Raw genomic sequence first — 19,510 nt, forward strand, 5'->3', positions numbered from 1 at the left:
ACTGTGTGCATCTAAATGCCACATTTTTATTTTTTCTGCTCGTGTGAATGAGCTCTTAGAGAATTGAACAAACATCTTAAAAAGTATTTTTTTTTTCTAACGTTGTATGTATTTGTCCACTTTTTGCTTTGCTAACCTAAACTGAATATTGACTCAAATGAATGCTTCTCCTTTAACAGGTTGAGCAGTCGATGCTGGACAAAGTGGATGGAGTAAGCTGGATGATGTGTGGGATGGATTGAGCTTCCCTGGCCTGTAGCAGTGGGTGGGAAGATCTGGGAGTACAGGCAGCTGATGCATAACACACAAGACATTGGCAAGCTGCAGCTGACACCATGGATTTCAATGTGAAAAAGCTAGCCTCTGATGCCGGGATATTCTTCACCAGGGCAGTGCAGGTAAGAGCCAAGCACAAGGATGGAGGGGGTGATGATGATTAGAAGAGGGTTCTGGGATCTGCCCCGCACACCCCTCCCTTCTGCAGCATCCTCTGACAGCTGATGCTTCTTATCCCTCCATCTTTGCTGCACTCTGTGCTTCTCCCATTATACAGCCCACCACCTGCTGCCATAAGCCAGGATCTCCCCCTACCAGTCTGCCAACTGCTTCCATCTGTAGGCAGGGCTGGCCACCGCACCCGCCACTATTCTCATAGGGAGTAATAGGCAGCTGCTGCAGAACATCTAGCTGCATCAGCAGGCTTATTCACCAGGGTAGTGATGATGTGCAGAGCACCCTAAGCCATAGAAACCAAACTGATATCAGTTTACTGTAATCTGATCCCTGAAAGAGGAATTCTAATGGATTGCTATGGGCCTCTGCACATTGAATAAGCCCAATGGATTATTATGATAACCGGAGGAGGGAGATCAAAGTGACAGTTGTGTTTAAGCACATAGTGATTATGTACATAGTAGTTCTGCAACAGAGGCACTCCTTATGTGTACCTATCGCCTGTTATCCCTGATAGTAAGGATTTACTGGATGAGCTAAACCAGACTTCATGGTGTGGGGGATCTGTGTGTTTTGTTTTTTTTTGTTTCCCCCTACAGCAATGTTTAATAAGCAGTTGCAAACTGCTTAAGAAGATAAATTACAAAGTATATTAATCAATGTGTCTTTTAAACGGTCATTGTAACATTTAACTGAAAATAATTCATGATGGGGCTTTCATATGTTTATGCTATGTTCCATATCCTGTTTACTGCTAGATATCAACATTTTCTTCCTTCTGAAAATGCTTGTAACCTGGCAGTCTCTGGCTCCAAGCTGATTTCCAGCTAAAGCAATGTTACACTGGTCCAGCTTGGATCAATGTAAATATGTATGTGCCATACCTGTTGGATCCCCTTGGTGCCTGAAAGTCACAGTAGTAGGCACCGCTACTACAGTGATTGCTATCAGCTCCCGGGTTCTGTTCTGAGCAGCTGCACTGCAGGTTATATTAACGCAGTAGGTTGCCTGCTCCGCATGGGTGCCATTCTGAGAACATTTTTCATATTCTCAATGCATGCAAAGTGTTTTGTGATTGGACGAGATAGACATTGGGATATCACCACTTCGTCCAATCAGGAAATGCTTTGTATTCATTGAGAATGTAGATTGTTCCTGAATGCTGCCAGTGCCCAGCAAGTGACCTCCTGTTCACAGTACACCAGGGCAGCTGCTCGGCATTGGACACAGATACTACTTGGGATCACTTAGTAGCATTGCATGCTACCAGTGATTTCCAGCTTCCATGGGAGATTGCCATGCCTAAACTTCAGCTTTCAATGCTTCCTGGGTAACAAAGAGTGAGCAAACACACAACAAATGAAGCTGGAACTCTTGACATGCCTGCTTGTTCCAGGTCCTCTATATTAAATTGATCCCATTACCAATTTTAACTTCAATCCAGATTATAGCACAGAAAAAAGTATTTTAAAAACTCTGACTCTCCAGTGTCAGTTACCTACGGCAGCCCCCTCTCCTTGCAAGTTATAGCACTCTCCTCTTCTCCTAATCACTCTCTGTGCTGGCCCAGCTTATCCACCCCTCCCCCACATCCTTATATGTAGTAGCTAGAGGAGGAGCTAAAGGAAATGCTAGACTAGTGTCAGCTTTGAATCTACATGGGTTGCTGACATCACATTTGCATGATGGCAGTACCCAGCAGCTGTCTCGAGGCTTTATGATCTCTACACAAGGGGCACATTTACAAGTAAATAACATGTATAAAATATACTAAATGCACATATAATCATATGAGAAGAATGTCATTGAAATGAATGCTATGGTGACAGGGCCTCTTTAAAGCCATTAGGTCAGCATGAAAGCTGGGCAGCTAGAGTTTCAGGCCCCATTCACATGAGAAGCTGGGGGCAGGAAGTTTGCTGCTTTCAGATGCAGGTAAATGCTGCCTCTGGACAAAGCTACAGGTCCTTCTCAAAAATTAGCATATTGTGATAAAGTTCATTATTTTCTGTAATGTACTGATAAACATTAGACTTTCATATATTTTAGATTCATTACACACAACTGAAGTAGTTCAAGCCTTTTCTTGTTTTAATATTGATGATTTTGGCATACAGCTCATGAAAACCCCAAATTCCTATCTCAAAAAATTAGCATATCATGAAAAGGTTCTCTAAACAAGCTATTAACCTAATCATCTGAATCAACTAATTAACTCTAAACACCTGCAAAAGATTCCTGAGGCTTTTAAAAACTCCCAGCCTGGTTCATTACTCAAAACCGCAATCATGGGTAAGACTGCCGACCTGACTGCTGTCCAGAAGGCCATCATTGACACCCTCAAGCAAGAGGGTAAGACACAGAAAGAAATTTCTGAACGAATAGGCTGTTCCCAGAGTGCTGTATCAAGGCACCTCAGTGGGAAGTCTGTGGGAAGGAAAAAGTGTGGCAGAAAATGCTGCACAACGAGAAGAGGTGACCGGACCCTGAAGAAGATTGTGGAGAAGGACCGATTCCAGACCTTGGAGGACCTGCGGAAGCAGTGGACTGAGTCTGGAGTAGAAACATCCAGAGCCACCGTGAACAGGCGTGTGCAGGAAATGGGCTACAGGTGCCGCATTCCCCAGGTCAAGCCACTTTTGAACAAGAAACAGCGGCAGAAGCGCCTGACCTGGGCTACAGAGAAGCAGCACTGGACTGTTGCTCAGTGGTCCAAAGTACTTTTTTCGGATGAAAGCAAATTTTGCATGTCATTCGGAAATCAAGGTGCCAGAGTCTGGAGGAAGACTGGGGAGAGGGAAATGCCAAAATGCCTGAGGTCCAGTGTCAAGTACCCACAGTCAGTGATGGTCTGGGGTGCCATGTCAGCTGCTGGTGTTGGTCCTCTGTGTTTTATCAAGGGCAGGGTCAATGCAGCTAGCTATCAGGAGATTTTGGAGCACTTCATGCTTCCATCTGCTGAAAAGCTTTATGGAGATGAAGATTTCATTTTTCAGCACGACCTGGCACCTGCTCACAGTGCCAAAACCACTGGTAAATGGTTTACTGACCATGGTATTACTGTGCTCAATTGGCCTGCCAACTCTCCTGACCTGAACCCCATAGAGAATCTGTGGGATATTGGGAAGAGAAAGTTGAGAGACGCAAGACCCAACACTCTGGATGAGCTTAAGGCCGCTATCGAAGCATCCTGGGCCTCCATAACACCTCAGCAGTGCCACAGGCCTTTTTGCCTCCATGCCACGCCGCATTGAAGCAGTCATTTCTGCAAAAGGATTCCCGACCAAGTATTGAGTGCATAACTGAACATAATTATTTGAAGGTTGACTTTTTTTGTATTAAAAACACTTTTCTTTTATTGGTCGGATGAAATATGCTAATTTTTTGAGATAGGATTTTTGGGTTTTCAGGAGCTGTATGCCAAAATCATCAATATTAAAACAAGAAAAGGCTTGAACTACTTCAGTTGTGTGTAATGAATCTAAAATATATGAAAGTCTAATGTTTATCAGTACATTACAGAAAATAATGAACTTTATCACAATATGCTAATTTTTTGAGAAGGACCTGTATACTCTGTGCTATGGCCACATACAGACTGGACAATTGGCTGCAGCCAGTTTAGCATGCTCTGTGAGCATGTTACTGCTCAGATGGGTACAATTGAAGAGTGGCAGTGGCCATTTCTTTGTACAGAGCACAAATCTGACAGCTGTCACTGCTGGCTAATACTGTTTGCACAATCTACCGATCCTCCTCATGCACAGCTGCACCAGATTTTGCACTCTCCAGTTTTAGTAAATCAACCCCACTATGTCCAAGACCTGCTGAAGGGGTCCTCTAGAACAGCGGTTCTCAACCCTGTCCTCAAGTACCCCCAACAGGCCATGTTTGCAGGTTTTCCTTTATTTTGCAGAGGTGATTCAAGTCAATGGCTTGGTATTTTGGACAGCTATTTTATTTAAGAGAAATTCCCACAAAATAACAGCCTGAGGAAGAAGCATGCATGCTTCGAACGCACGCACCTCCCCGCTAGTCCTGTACCCGGTAGTGACGTCATTGCCACATCACGCTGCCTTCCTGTCTTCACCGGTCTCTGTCCCCGAACACCGCCAAGGCGTTGGATCCACAGCTGCTGTGCCATACGAGGGACAGCACACAGATACTGCAGCCCATACCATCTAGCAGCTGCCACCCTTCCTGGACAGAGTGGATGACTATTATGTGACATGCCCAGTCTCTCCCACCGTTTGTGAGTGTATCTGTCATTTACTTACCGTCTCATTAAAAAATGTTAATTTATTGCTACGCTTAGAAGGCACCGCTTTTTGTTCTTCCACAACATGGCCTGTTGGGGGTACTTGAGGACAGGGTTGAGAACTGACTACTGTAAGGATTCTTTCATTTGCCTATATCTGTGCTGCTCTCTTTTCTTCTTACTCAAGTTGTTCCAAGAGCAACTGGGGGCTCCGGTATATCACAGAGAAGCCTGTTATTAATCCCTTGAAATTAGAAGGCACAGTTTAGCAGGACACCACTTGTTTTCAGGGAGCCCAGCACTCTGAAATCACTCTTCATTAGATTTTCATTGAAGAGGAAGTTTAGTATACATTTTCCTGTATTTGGATACAATATTATACGCACTAGTTATGTGTAATGGTGTGTATCTCATTATTTGCAAGTAAAAAAAGGAAAGATATGTGGCGCTAACTCAACTCAATAATAAAATGTAAATAACTATATAAATGTGCAAATCAATCCTATAGTCTAGCATGGTCACTTTAGTGCCATTTACTAACGATAAATTAATTCAATAAGCATAACAATAATGCACTGCAATTATAATCTTCAATGTGCAAATATTGAAAAAATGCTTGTAAGGTGCTTCAAAGTGATAAAAGTGTAGAACAAATATTCCAATTAAACTGTAAGTTACTACTCGTTTTTTTATTAAAGTGTATATGAATTCTACACTATGGAGCCCCCCTTCTTTATTACATGGTAATATCACATTGGATGAGCCTGAAACCCTCCGTGGTCTGGGATTGTTTTGGATACCCCCGGGGAGTGTATTGATCGCTGAGGAGCCAGCGTCTACCCCACCCTTCACCCCACCCTTCCTGTGAGGTGAGAGGCTGGGCAAATTAGTGGTCCACATCGGATGGTGAAATGTAGTGGATGAAGTGGAAATTCTGTTGAATTTTTTGCACTTATGTACTTTCTTCTTTTGAACTGGCACTAGGAGTTTTTTGTCATTGGAATTATACTATATATTTTTTATTCTCGTCATGTTTTATATGAACTGTCACTGGGAAGGTTCCTGTTATTGGAGTATTTGTTCTACACTTTTATCACTTTGAAACACCTTACGAGCATTTTGTTCAATATTTTCACTGTGAAGATTATGATTGCAATGTATTATTGTTATGCTTATTGATTTAATTTGTTAGTCTAGCACGGTCAGTTTAGTGCTATTTACTAGTTGGTGCCACATACCTTTTTTTTTTTTTTCAGTGAGAGTCGCCTCCGTATAGACGGAGATCCGACTTGGAGGTGACCTCCATTGAAATCAATGGGTACCAGTCGCCTACAAGTCGGATAGAAGTAGTACAGGAACCTTTTCTGAAGTCGGAGCGACTTCAGTAGTGTGCATTAAGATGGCTCTCATTCACTTACATTGATTTTTACATGTTGTGCGACCTTGAGACAACTAGAGGCGACCTAAAGTCGGATCTGAGTCGCCCCTGTGTGAACTGGCTATTAGTGTCTCAAGAAATGAGATACACCTGATGTACTGAAGGCCTGATCAGATGTGATAAATTTTCAGTGATTGGCACCATAGTTTGTAGACTCTATAAGTTTCACAAAGACCAAATAATATACACTAATTTGGGTTATTTTTACCAAAGATATGTAGCAGTATACATTTTGGCCAAAATGTATGAGGCAAAATTACTAATTAGCAAAATGTTATGGCAGAAACAAAGAAAAAATAATTTTTAGTTTCACAAAATTCACGGTCCTTTTTTTATTTATAGCGCAAAAAATAAAACAAAACCCACTAGTGATTAAATGCCACCAAAATAAAGCTCTATTTGTGCAAAAAAAAAAGATGCAAGATTCATATGGGTACAGTGTTGCATGACTGAGTAATTGTCATTCAACCTGTAAGAGCGCTGAAAGCTGAAAATTGTTCTGGGCAGGAAGGTGGTGTAAGTGCACTCTATTGATGTGGTTAAGAAGCCAAAATTCAGTTGTGTTGCTATATAAAGCTTCAGATAAAATTAAAATAAAAGCTGCTGCCTACCGTAACTAGTAAGTTTCTCTTTTTGCTCTGCACTGCAAAAATCTGACTCTGGCCGAATGCTAGATGAGTGACAGGTCCACTTTACTTTGATACACTTTTCTTGCAATCCCCGTTGTGTTTATTTTTTTCAAAAGTGTGAAATAGGTTGCTAAATAGACATTGATATAATTTGAAAATATGTGGCGTGCTGTAACAAGCGACAACCGATTTGCTACTATCCATGTGGTGTCGTCAGAGTAGTGAAATCCATTCTGCAATTGGTTGCCCTGGATTCCAGTACAGAATATCCCTTTTTTAAATCCTGTTGATGATGTAAGGTCTTGTGCTGATGGATTTCCTTCTGCCCTGTGTAGATGAATATTATATATCCCCTAAACTGCTGTTTCTGTCTATACTCCTGATGTATCAGTGAAGGAACCCTGAGATTTGTGTGTGAAGCAAAGGTTTTTGTTTTCCTTGCATGTGCTGCGTATATTGTTGCAGCATGAAACGCAATCAGTTTCAATGGAATGTATAAAGACAACATTTTGTATCCAGACAGCTGAGTCAGGACAATGAAGGAGCACATAGGGAGAATCCATGAGAACAGTGGTTAGGGTTAGGGTTAGGCCTGAACCTACAGCTAGCGGCAGATCCTCTAACCTCCCACAGTGTCAACCAACATTCCATGATGGCCTGCAGTGCCCCCATGCCCGCTAGGAACCCTTAGCCCCCACAATGTTTCCCAGCCGCCTTCTGAGCCTCCAGCCCCCGCATCGTTTTATATAAGAACTGACAAAGAGCAGAGCAGGCAGTTGGTGGGATGCCTCTCAGGAGGCGAGAGCATTTATATTTTATCTTTCTATTTTTTGGGTCCGGTTGGCGTCGTGATTGACGATGGATTTACATCGAGGGACGCTTTTTTAAAAATAAAGGACTTGTCAAAAACTGTTTCTTGTGGTTATTACTTTTTACCCGATACCCATTCACGTGGGGGGGGGGTGGATCTAGGGGCATGCTTGTTAAAGAGGAAGTAAACCCTGATGGGTTTACTTCCTCTTTCATTCCCTGCAAAGGTAAAGCATAATGGACTACTATGCATCGCATAGTAGTCCATTATGTGTCACTTACCTGATAAAGGAGCCAGCGAAGTCACCGCTGTCCTCTGTAGTCCGGCGCATCCATCTTCTCGGTGGGTCTCGCTGCTCCGCCAATGTCATTCGGCGAAGCCGCAATGACGTCACTCCCGCGTGTGCGTACGGGAGCCGCCGCTCGCGGCATATCGCCGTTAAACGCTGCGCACTCAGTGCGCCTGCACGCCGCTGACAGTGGTGCGTGTCTTTCGGCAAATATCTCCTAAACCATGTAGGTTAAGGAGATATTTCTTGGACCTACAGGTAAGCCTTAATCTATCCTTACCTGTAGGTCAAAGTGTGTTGTAAGGGTTTACAACCACTTTAAAGGGGGCTTCCAGATTCCAGATCCCTCCCGCAGACACTGACAACCACAGCCCAGGGTTGTCGGGAAGAGACCCTTGCCTGCCCTCCTGCAAAGGAACCACCCCCCCCCCCATGATGTTGAGGGCATTTGGCCTGGTGTGGTTCAAGAGGGGGGGAGCTGGCTAGTCTACCCCACCTTTCCTGACCTGCTGTAATGCATGTTCAGATAAGGGTCTGTTACGCCGTTTTTTTATTTTTAAGTTTTCCAGTTGTCCGCTCCCATGGCAGAAGGCGTTCCCCCCCCCCCCCCCCACCATGCTCCCAGAGGACTGTTCCTTAATGTCATCAGGTCTAATGCAGGAATGTGTACAGTGGCGGCCACTTCATTCTTTTCTTTATGTTCATCTGTCACTGGGGAACGTGCTTCCTGGCCCGCTGCTTAACAACCAGCAATTTCTTCACACAGAATTCGGATCAGTCGATCGTTTTTCAACCAGTCTGAATTCTAATTGTTCTGAAAAGTTGGAATTCATTAGTTAACATTTGTTTTGTTTATTCATTTTCTAATTTCAACAAAATTTGTTACTATTTCCTTTGGAGATTCGGATACATTCGAATTTCGGAATAACTAGATATTTTGTCTGAATTTGTATTTGGACCGAAACAAATGGCACATGTCTCATCTGTAGTCTAGCATGCTGTAAAACTCAACACGCAGGGACCGCCCTGTCAGCTCTCCGCTCTTCTCTTTGGGGATCGGATGAGCACGGACAGTCTGCCCGTGTTCATCCAATCCGCTCTGCAGACGGATAGAAAAATAGGATTTTCCTCCGTCTGCAGAATCAGACAATTGCGGAGGCGGACGATATCGGGTGTCTGCGGATGTTCATCCGCAGACACCCACTATCCCATAGGAATGCATGTATGTCCGTATATCATCCACAAACGGATGGATGAAATACGGACATAATGTCCGCATGTGTGAAAGGGGCCTAAAGAAGAAAACCTTGACAGATGATATAGCAACACATGAGTTTGAATTCTAGAGCCAAAGCATTTATGAAGCAATGGGACATAGTATACAAGATCTGCCTTCAGCCATCCTGATCTATGCATGTGGCCCTTTTTAATGTCTGCAGGGGCCCTGAGGGCCGCAAAAAAAGTACTAATCTGTTTTTCCGTATTCCTCAGTTAAAGCAGTGATTTCTAGCAATCTCGTGTAATGTTTCCAGTCTCCTATTTCTTTAAAGAATACCTGTGCTATAAAACCAGTGCATAACGAAAGCAAGTAAAGGATAAAAGACTAGTTGGGGTATTTCCTTTTGATCTCACTGCCTCTGATCTTTTCCATAAAACTGACTTCACAATGCCTTTTTCGCACTGTGCTTCTGTTCAGAGGTGGCCATCTTCTTCTAAATAGCAGGGCTTTTTTTTCCTCTAGAGGCTGTTCTTCCTCCGATGACTGGTGGGGTAATGATCAAAAAACAGTGCGATAGGTAGAGAAAGCACAGATACAATTGGGAGACAAAAGAAGGGGAGATCCTTGCACTGCACATCCCCAGTTACAGCTTCCTCTCCAGCAAGGAAAACAGTGATCAGCACAATAGTGACATTAACAAATATTGTGAGATTAGCTGATTGTCAGGGATCATGAGTCAGACAGAGACAGAAAATGCAGTTAAAATCACACCTTTTAATATAATGGTAAAAATAGTAACCTTGGTCAAAACATAGCCAGGGTATGGTAGCTAAAGCGGGTAGTCAGAACAAGCACGTAAAACAGGAAGCCAGAGATCGGCGTAGTTGGAGGCAGCTGACAGGACCAGGAACCAGAAGGGACATCAGCCAGGCAAATCTTCAACAGGGACACAGCAGAGAGTCTCCAGATACGTGTGACCAAAGCGAAGGCACGGTAGAAATGAACCACGCAGTTTAAATCGCCAGAAGAGACTGGCTGTAGGCTGGACTGACGAGCAGGAAATGTTCACCAGGTGAGCCACTGTGGAGCGATGAGTGCTGGCAATTGATCGACAGCTGAACAACCTGAGCACTGAGAAGGGAGGGCTGAGAGTTCAGCCCTGACCCAGTCAGAGACGGCAAGTATCCTACATTATCTTAAACTACAGATATACAGGCTACGGAAGTTTGCCTGAAATTCTCTACTAAATTTTAGGGGGATTTCAAAGAAAAAGGTAACCACTTTAGAAGACTGGTTAAAGCAGACCTTCACTTTTGAAAATTACTTTTACTTCCTGCAGTCTCATCCTCTTTCCACAATGTAAAAAATCTTTTTAATTTATTTTTAATATATCTGCTCCACCCCAATGGTATGTCCCTGCTCCTGGAGCCTCCTTGGGATACACATGTGCCAGAAAGCTGCAGGAGCAGGGACCCAAAGCAGAACTGGCGGTGTATTATTGGGGCCCAACTGCAAGAACCAGGAAGAGACAGCCAGCTTCCGATCATGTTAGGTGGAAAGATGGCAATGCGGGACCAGAGCAATGGATTGCAGCAGGATATTGTTGAATTTGCCAGGCAGGGAAGATTACAACCCTTTTATCAGGTTTTTTTTCTTCCCTAGACAAATAGAGGGTAAAGTAAATGTTCCAAGGTGAGACATGTATTTTAATTCTTGAGATGGTCTAATCCTTCCCTTCTCTATCCAATTGCAGGAAAAAAGTTTTACCTTTTTTAAATGCACTTATTTTTTTTAGTTTTTGGTTCTGTATAAAGGCTCATGCAATGCATTTTTTTTCTGCTCTATTTTAGCCTATGTGTCCATGCACACATGGGTTTATACAGGCATATTAGAAAATGAGCATTTACAGGCAGAAAAAAACAAAACATCACTAGCACATTCAGGAGGAGCACTAGGCACATAGTGAGAAGAGCGGATGTCGTTCCTCCTACTGTGTGTTGCCAGAATTTGGAGGCGACAAGGATTTTGTCACTTCCTGTTTTGGTTCTTTTGTTTACCGGGCCGTTAAAGAAAAAAAATTAAAGCGCCCCCATGCTCGCACGCAAATGCGAACATACATGTAGGTCCCGCACGCATATCTAAATGTTGATTGCGCCACACAAACATCAGATCGAGAGCAAAAATTTTAGCGACAGAATTACTGTGTAACTCTAAACAGGTTACTTGTAAAGGCTTTTAAAGTGTTGCCTATGGAGATTTTTAGGTACCATAATTTGGCGCCGCTCCACGGACAGACGCAGTTTTAACGCATGGCATGTTTGGTATCTATTTACTCGGTGTAACATCTTTTATATTCTATCAAACTGCTGAGTATTCTATTGTGTTTTTGTGCATGAAAATCCAATTAATCCATTAAATTCCAACAAATTTGTGTTTGAAAAAATGCTGTGCAAATGCCATGTGACGTAAAAATATGCAATGCACACGATTTTATTCTCTAAGGCCTCAGCTAAAAAAATGTTTTTACACATGTAGGATAGGAATGGCTGAATTTTGCTGCTTTTTCTGAAAGCTCACCAAAAGCTCTGCATGCTGCATCTTTGAGCTTTTAGGAAGAGGGGGGAGGAGAATGTGCAAGCTATGTCTACGGGACTATGGCTAAAACTGCAGGTGAAATGTGCAAAACAAAAAGCAAATTCACCCATGCTGCAGCCAAAAATTCAGTTATATATCATGCATTGTGAAATAACTGATGTGTTTCACACAGTGCAGAGTGTGAGATAATCCTGGGTGCAATCAGAGCTTTTAGTGAGTCACATTTTATATGTTTTTGTAATTTCAAGCCTAAAGTGTGGAAAATGCAAACTGACTTGCACAATTGTGCTATGGGTCACAGAACTGTTACTTCTTTAAAGTCACATCCTGAAGCACATGACTGACACACATTAAAATATAACTCCAGACAGTGAATGGAGTAGAATTTCTGTGGCTGGATTTTGTATATAAACAATGCACAGAATGTCCCAAATGTAGCTTCATGTGTCATGGGTGCAGGAAGTAACATTTTGAGTCCATTTTGCCAGAACCTTTTTTGTCCCAATGCAATTTTACTCCTTGCATGTACACTATATACAGACTTCATCTAATGTACATCATGTCTCATTTTCATTATGTCAAGAATAATGCCACATGCCGGGGGTGATCTAATGCAAGTTAAAGTGGTTCTAATGTCTTTTTTTACATGAATGCATTAAAATGTGTCCTACTACCTGTCCTCTCCTCCCCATCCTAAAATACTTACCTGTCTCCTGTCACCGCTCCATCACTGTCTCGGTTGCATCTCTGATTTCCTCTCTTCCTGATATCAAAGGAGACACCAAGGGCAGTGGGGCCATAGGCTCCTGATGCTGTCAGTCTAACTCCTATGAGAAGGAAGCGGAGACATGGCTAACCAGTGCTGTGCGTATCTTGAACCAGTATCGGCCGGTCCACAAAGGGCACGGCCCCCCAGCCCACACAATCAAACTTTATGTGTGTGGCCATGCACTGTGCAGGGTGCCGACCAGGTCTGTTACCCCCTCACAAGCACGTGACCATAGCCTGAGGTCCCAATTGGCCTGTTTCATATTTTCCTCAGGGTGCAGAGCACTGTGCCCCCGAACCCTCCCACCCTGTGATACCAGCAAATCAGCCAACAGTTTCCGGCTTCCCAGCCAACCAGGACATGAGGCTGAAGACCCAGAACCTTTAAAGACCGGGTCAACACAGGAGCTGTTGCGCCGGGAACCAGGGGAGCTGTGACCACTGAAGAGGTCTGTACATAAGGTGAGTGCTGACCTGGAGGGGCCCACCCACGATCCCCCTAAATCCTCCAGCACCAGCCGCCACTGCTTTAGACGCACACAGAACGGCTCAGGAGCATGTACGCACAGGCGCCTCCTTAGCATCAATTTGCTAAGGAGGCACCTGGAGGGAGAGGAAACTGATCATAGCCATGGGGGCCTGTCAAAAGAGGGAGGTAAGGGACTTATTTTCTATACCATTGCACAGAGTAGGTAAGTATTACATCCTTTTTTTTCTTTTAGTATCATTCAAATCATCTCTGGCTTACTAGTGGCCAAGGAGGAGTCTCACAGAACCACGGAGAAGCAGCATGGGCTAGAGTGCTGGTGTCAAAACGTTCCACCAAAGAGGAGTTTCACAGTATCGGGAAGAAGTAATGGGGGAGAGGACCATGGCATTGAAAGGCTCAGCCAAAGAGGAGCCTCACAGGACCAGGAAGAAATGGAGGAATGGGCGTTCTCATTCACATCGCTTAGCTTAAAAGAGAAAAAAATTGCTCACCATATTTATTTGCTGAAAACGCAAAACCTGAAGTTTTCCTCTATGTAAAGGGGCCTGGGGTTCAATATTTGCCATAATTAGTTTGTCTTTACTGTTCTGGCAGCTCTCATGATCAGTAGTAAACTAGAACATAGTCTACCCTAACAAGGGGTTAGAGATCTAGAACCCAGGCTTCCTGTATTATGTTAATAGGGGGAAACATGGTGCGTCATTCTTTGTCAGTGAGGACAAATTGACATTCCTTTAATTTCAAATTGTGTATGCAGAGCAATGTTTCCTCAAGTACCCCCAACAGATTGTGATTTCAGCTTTCATTATTTTGCACAGGTGATTTGATCAGTTTCACTGCCTTAGTAATTACCACAGCTGTTTCATCCTGAAGGAAATCCTGAAAACATGACTTGTTGGGGGTAGTTGAGGACTGAGTTGAGAAACAGTGGTGTAGAGTAACTTGCAGTCTGCCTGAGACCTTCTCCAAATAAACACCCAGAAATTAAGAAATCTTATTCTACTACCTCCATGTATCCTGGCCATCCCTCTGAACCACAAAGCACATAGCAGCCGTATTGGCCCATGCTACCAGTGTAGTGGAATGTACATCGAAATACACAGCCTTGGAATGAGTAGCCATCATAATGCGCTCAATGGTCAGCAGCCACGTGATCCTTCTAGCCAATGTGAAGTGCTCCTTTCTTCTGAGATACCTTACTGGAAGAAGAAGCGTCGGATACTTTGTGCGATGGGAGTCACTTTGGGTGGGAGGTTTATGAGCCCAACTTGCCTTGGAGAGAACTGGAGGCTCCTGGTCGAGCTCCCCTGGCTCCTCCTATGTGTAAATAACCCTGTATCCATTAGAGAACCCCAGTCTGATCTGTGCTAGTCAGACTCTCTGTACAGCCACACTGCATTGTTGTATATATTTTGTGTTTTATTTTATTTTTTTCTCATGCTGTTATAGATTCTTTACTAGATCGTTGGGGGTGTGGTTGTATTCCATTGTTCTATTGTGTCCGTCTGCCTTGGGAGAAAAGTATATTATGGGATGTATGTCTGTATGGAGGGGGGGGGGGATTCCTCCCTGCTAAGACTGTTTACCGATGAGAAGTTTGAATATCCCTGACCTGCATGTTGCTTACAGCTGATTGGACAGTTTACCCCCTCCTGAATCGGGGTGGGGGGGCGGGAATTGTCCCTGAGTTGTTTATCTGTTTGTACATGTATTTCAATAAAGAGTCTGTTGTTTTTCACCCTTCATTGAGTTACGGCTAATGACTGGGTGCTCTAAAGGGATCTTGGATCGTGTGGTGCCGGACAGAGGAAGCATTTACGGCGAGCAGACTCCTCTTGAGTACGGGGGTCCGTTGCACACTGCTCATTCGTTTAGCATGGTCATGTGGCTGCATTGATCAATAAGCCCTTGCCTTTGCAAGCATTATGGTGAATATTCACTCCAGGACTGTGTATTGTGCATACTGTGTCCGGACAGCTACGTCGGCACCATACAGCATCATGGCCAATATGTGCAGCAGGATCTGGAAGGGTGGACAGGATATTTTGGGGTTAGGTTCAGCTTTCATTTTTCATGAAAAGCTGAACCTATCTTTATGGGCAGAAACGCTCTATATGTACATTGGGTTGCCTTCTGCATGAGTGGCAACACATATACATTTTATAGGAACAGAACTGTACCATGCTGCGCAGGTCCATCTATGTGTACATGAGCCCTTAGCTTTGGTGGTTTTGTGTCTGGAGGTCTGCTTTATGAAATATACATGTGTTAAAAGATGGGCTGAAAATGTCAGAGGCTCCTAAATGAGCCGTGGAATTCACGGGTGATTTATGGTTCAGTCCGTACTGTATCTTCTGAGCCATTTATAAGGATTGTGTAGTCACATGATGATTTAAAAGCACTAAAGTGCTTTTAGTACAGTGGATTTGTAATCTATCGTATATCACTGAAGGTTTATTACTTAGGTTGGACCTTTTTTTTATGGTTCACACTGGTCTTCTAATATTCAAGAGAATAGCCAGCTGTATTGCCTGTGGCATCATATTTAAGAGTCTTTTTGCTACCCAGCAATAGAAAGAGATAGACAGACAGAGTCTGGTTTCTGTGGCAGTAATGATCCTTTTTTCTTTATGGTCAAACTATTAAACCTGCTGACTTCAAGTAGTCATCAAATCAAAGAGCCATCAGAGGGTCCCACGGCTTATAACGTTTGCGTATTTAAATGATTTTATCTGCAAAGATTGGAGTGATATATATATATATATATATATGTGGAGTTACATAGGATCCATTCATACAATTTGGACTCTTGAAGGGTATCTAAAGCAAAAAAATATTCTTGGCTGAGACACTCGTGGACATCGCTAGACAGAATTGGGACACAGGTAAGTATCAGGGAGGCTAAGTAGAGCTGCTACACACAGAAAGCTTTTTATCCTAATGCATAGAATGCATTAAAGGGGTTGTAAAGTCAGAAGGGTTTTTTTTATCTATTTTTTTTTTTTTATCTTATTGCATTCTAAAGCCTTCTGGGTATCTGCTGCCCCAGCACCCCCTAATACTTAGCTGAGCCCCATCTCTGTCCAGCGATGTCCACAAGTCCCTTGGCCGTCAGGGACTCTTCCCTACTGATTGGCTGAGACACAGCAGTGGCGCCATTGGCTCCCGCTGCTATCAAAGTCAGTTAGCCAATCAGGATAGAGAGGGAGTGGGGCCAAACAGCAGCTTTGTGTCTGAATGGGGTCACTCAGGAGGGAGGGGCCAGAAGCAGCGAACAGACACCCGAGAAGAGGAGGATCGGGGCTGCTCTGTGCAAAACTACTGTACAGAGGAGGCAAGTATGACATGTTTGTTATTTTTTTTATTAAAAAAAAAATTAGACTTTACAATGACTTTAAGATAAAAAAAAAAAAATTCATCTTTTGACTGGCTATGGGACCGGAAGTCAACCTGTATGGATGTATGAGGGGAGAGCTCCTGCCATCCAGCCGAGCTGACTGCTTTTACCCCCTCCACCTTGCTCTCCGCACAATCCCTTAGAGCTTGTCAGCGCACCACCCGCACACAGTATCGCAGTGCTTTCTGCCCCCATAGCCGCCTGACAGATGGGCTACAGCCGTGACTCCAGCACAAGGTGTGGGCTGAGGGCTTTGAAACGTACATTCTATGATCTGCATCTTGTAGATGTTTTGGAGGGTGTTGAACCCCACGTCCTGTAATTATACCCACTTCTCCCTCAGGTACATCGGACGTATAGTCGCATAGACTACCTAGAGAGCGGCCACAACTGTCTGGATTGGTCTCCTGAATGTGACATAGACTCAGTGGTCTGGTCTGACCACTCTTCTATACACCTGCCATTTTCATCCTCTCCACTCCAATCAGGGAGTGGACATGGTGTTTGAACAATTTGTTGCTTACCAATTCGGAATGTGCGACAAGGGTTTCGGACATATTATCTAAATATTTTGTTGACCACGCTTCAGATACATCGTTGCCCATTCAGTGGGAGGCACTAAAAGCAGTTTTACGTGCTGACATGTACCCAATTATTCAATTGGGTACATGTCAGAGAAAGGAACGTTCGGCCGCCATAATGGCTGCAATTCAAACACTTATGCCACGTACATATGACCGGACTTTTTGACAGCAAAGGTCGGACAATTCGATTATGTGTGGACTTCATCGGTCCTTTGCTGTCCAAAAATCCGAAGGACTTTAGAAATAGAACATGTTTTAAATCTTCCCACCCGACCCAGTTCCTAGTGGGAAACTCGTTTGTCTGTATACTGGTCCGAAGGACCAAATACGATGCAAGGGCAGCTACAGCACCTGGCTGTGAGAATGTTTTCAGCGTGATCTTATGGCGCTGCGGGCCCTCCCACCCCAAAGCACCTTGTCCACATGTTGATGAGGACAAGGGCCTCTTCCCGACAACCCTGGCCGTTGGTTGTCGGGGTCTGCAGGGGGGCTTAACGGAAATCCCGAAGCCTCCTTTTAATAAGGGAGCCCCCCAGATCCTAGCCCCTCACCCTATGTGAATAAGTAGGGGGTACATTGTACCCCTACACATTCACCTGGGGGGAAAAGTGTCAATAAACAAAAGAAACACACTAGACTGTTTTTTTAAAGTAGTTTATTAGGCAGCTCCGAGGGTCTCTTCTGTCTTCGGGGGTCTTTTCCAACTCCTCCCCTCTCTTCGGCCTCTTCTCCTCCCGCTCTCTTGCGGATGTCACCCAGGGCATGCTTGGATTGTGAAGTCCTAAGGGGTGGGGTCACCTGGTAACATAACCCGGTGACCCCGCCCCATGCCTAATATAAGATGTAGCGCACCGTGCACACAGCATTGCAGCGGGAGAGAGGGTCGTGTCAACATGGGAAGAAGACGACAAAAACACTGGCCACCACTAGCAAAAGAGCAGAAGATCGCATAGGAGCCCGGAATCGGCGAGCAGGAGAGAAGGCCGGAGAGCAGGAGAAGAACTGGAGAGCAAGAGAAGAGTGGAGGAGTCGGAAGAGACCCCCCCCCCCCCCCCCGAAGATGGAAGAGACCTCAGGAGCTGTCTAATAAACTACTTTAAAAACCTGTCTAGTGTGTGTTTTTGTTGTGTTTTTTTTTTTTTATTGACCCCTTACCCCCCAGGCTTATTAAAACTGGCTCCCGCTTATTAAAGCGGCCTGGTTATGGTTCAGGGTGGGTGCTCGCTCGTCCCCATAAGGGTCTGGTATGGACCTTGGGTTGACCCACGCATTGTTTTTTCGGTGTAGGCTCGCAAGGTGTCAATCTTGCGGATTAAAAGCGGCGAGATTGACTGACTGACTTCCTTTTCTAGTCCCGTCCAAAATGAACGGACTTTAGTCCGTGTGTGGACAAGTCTATTCATTTGAAAGTCCGTTGGGAAGACGTGTGTGTGCAGCATTAGAAACTGAGCACAAATGTTCTCCAACAGTGTCGACACTGGCCGACGTTTCCAAGGCCTGATCACATCTCAGAGAACTGTATGAGACCTTCGCACACACATATGCGGATATACTCGCTTTCCACCGGTATAAATTTTCGAGACAAATGTGGTAGATCATTGGCTTGCTCCCTCCATCGATTTTGTGCCCCATATTCGGGGGGCGCAGGGAGAATTTATCTTGAGTCTTAATTGTCAGGTTCCCCTTCTACCTTGGCGGAATACCATTTATCCTATTTTTTGGAAACTGCGCTCCCTACTTTGGATGGTGACTCCATTACAGATCTGGAAACTCCTATCCTCATGGTGGATTAAGTTTCCAGGCTCTGACGGCTTCACTCCCAGTTTTATAAACTTTTTGCTCCCCTTCTCACGCCCTTCCTGGCTAAGATGTTCAACTCTTTGTCAGAGGGCTCAATGTTCTTCACGAACACTCAAGGCTCATATAGCCCTCATCCCAAAGCTGGACAAGGACCCCATATGCAAACTATAGGCTGATATCTTTGGTGTCAACGTCTTCGCTAAAATCCTGGTCAATGGGTTACAACCATTGTTACTCGGGTTAATCCACTTAGATCGGGTCAGCTTTGTGAGTGGCCGTGAAGCTAGGGACAATACCCTGAAGACCCTTCTTCGAACTAACTGTGCATGGACCCATGGTATTCCATTATGCCTCTTAATAGTTGATGCAGAGAAGGCATTTGACCGAGTAGACTGGCTGTTCCTTCGGTTATCCCTGCAACAAATAGGTTTGGGAACTAATATGATAGTGAGGATAATGTCCCTTTTTTACTCCTCTCCATCTGCTAGATTTAGACTGGTTCTTTGTCTCCAGCCTTTTCTATCTCTAACTGGACGTGACAGGGGTGTCCCCTGTCCCCCCTCTGTGTTCTTACTATGGAACATTTGTCTATCGCTTTACGTAACAATTCCTCTATCCAAGGTATTACAGTCAGACGCATACTAAACTTGCCCTCTTCGCAGACGAGGTACCACTAGCTACCTCGGAATTCAAGTACCGGTTGACGCATGCCAGCTCTTTGCCCAGAACTTTACTCCCTTACTCCTTAGAACCCAAGCGGATTTCTCTACATATGCGTA

General features: G+C 44.3%; 1 protein-coding gene across 8 annotated transcripts in view; it reads left to right on the top strand.

Annotated features, from left to right (window-relative positions):
• SH3GLB2 (SH3 domain containing GRB2 like, endophilin B2) overlaps nucleotides 1–19,510 on the top strand; it is a 183,727-nt gene that overhangs the window by 10,042 nt on the left and 154,175 nt on the right. For all 8 annotated transcript variants that reach the window (XM_077478525.1, XM_077478532.1, XM_077478538.1 and 5 more), the window contains exon 2: nucleotides 180–398. In XM_077478525.1, the coding sequence (XP_077334651.1) occupies nucleotides 336–398 (63 nt within the window). In that variant the 5' untranslated portion in view covers nucleotides 180–335. The remainder of the gene's footprint in view (nucleotides 1–179; nucleotides 399–19,510) is intronic.

The sequence above is a fragment of the Lithobates pipiens genome, unplaced genomic scaffold, assembly GCF_037356315.1.
Source record: "Lithobates pipiens isolate NorthernLeopardFrog02 unplaced genomic scaffold, aLitPip1_a1.2 Scaffold_1, whole genome shotgun sequence".
Classification (NCBI taxonomy): domain Eukaryota; kingdom Metazoa; phylum Chordata; class Amphibia; order Anura; family Ranidae; genus Lithobates; species Lithobates pipiens.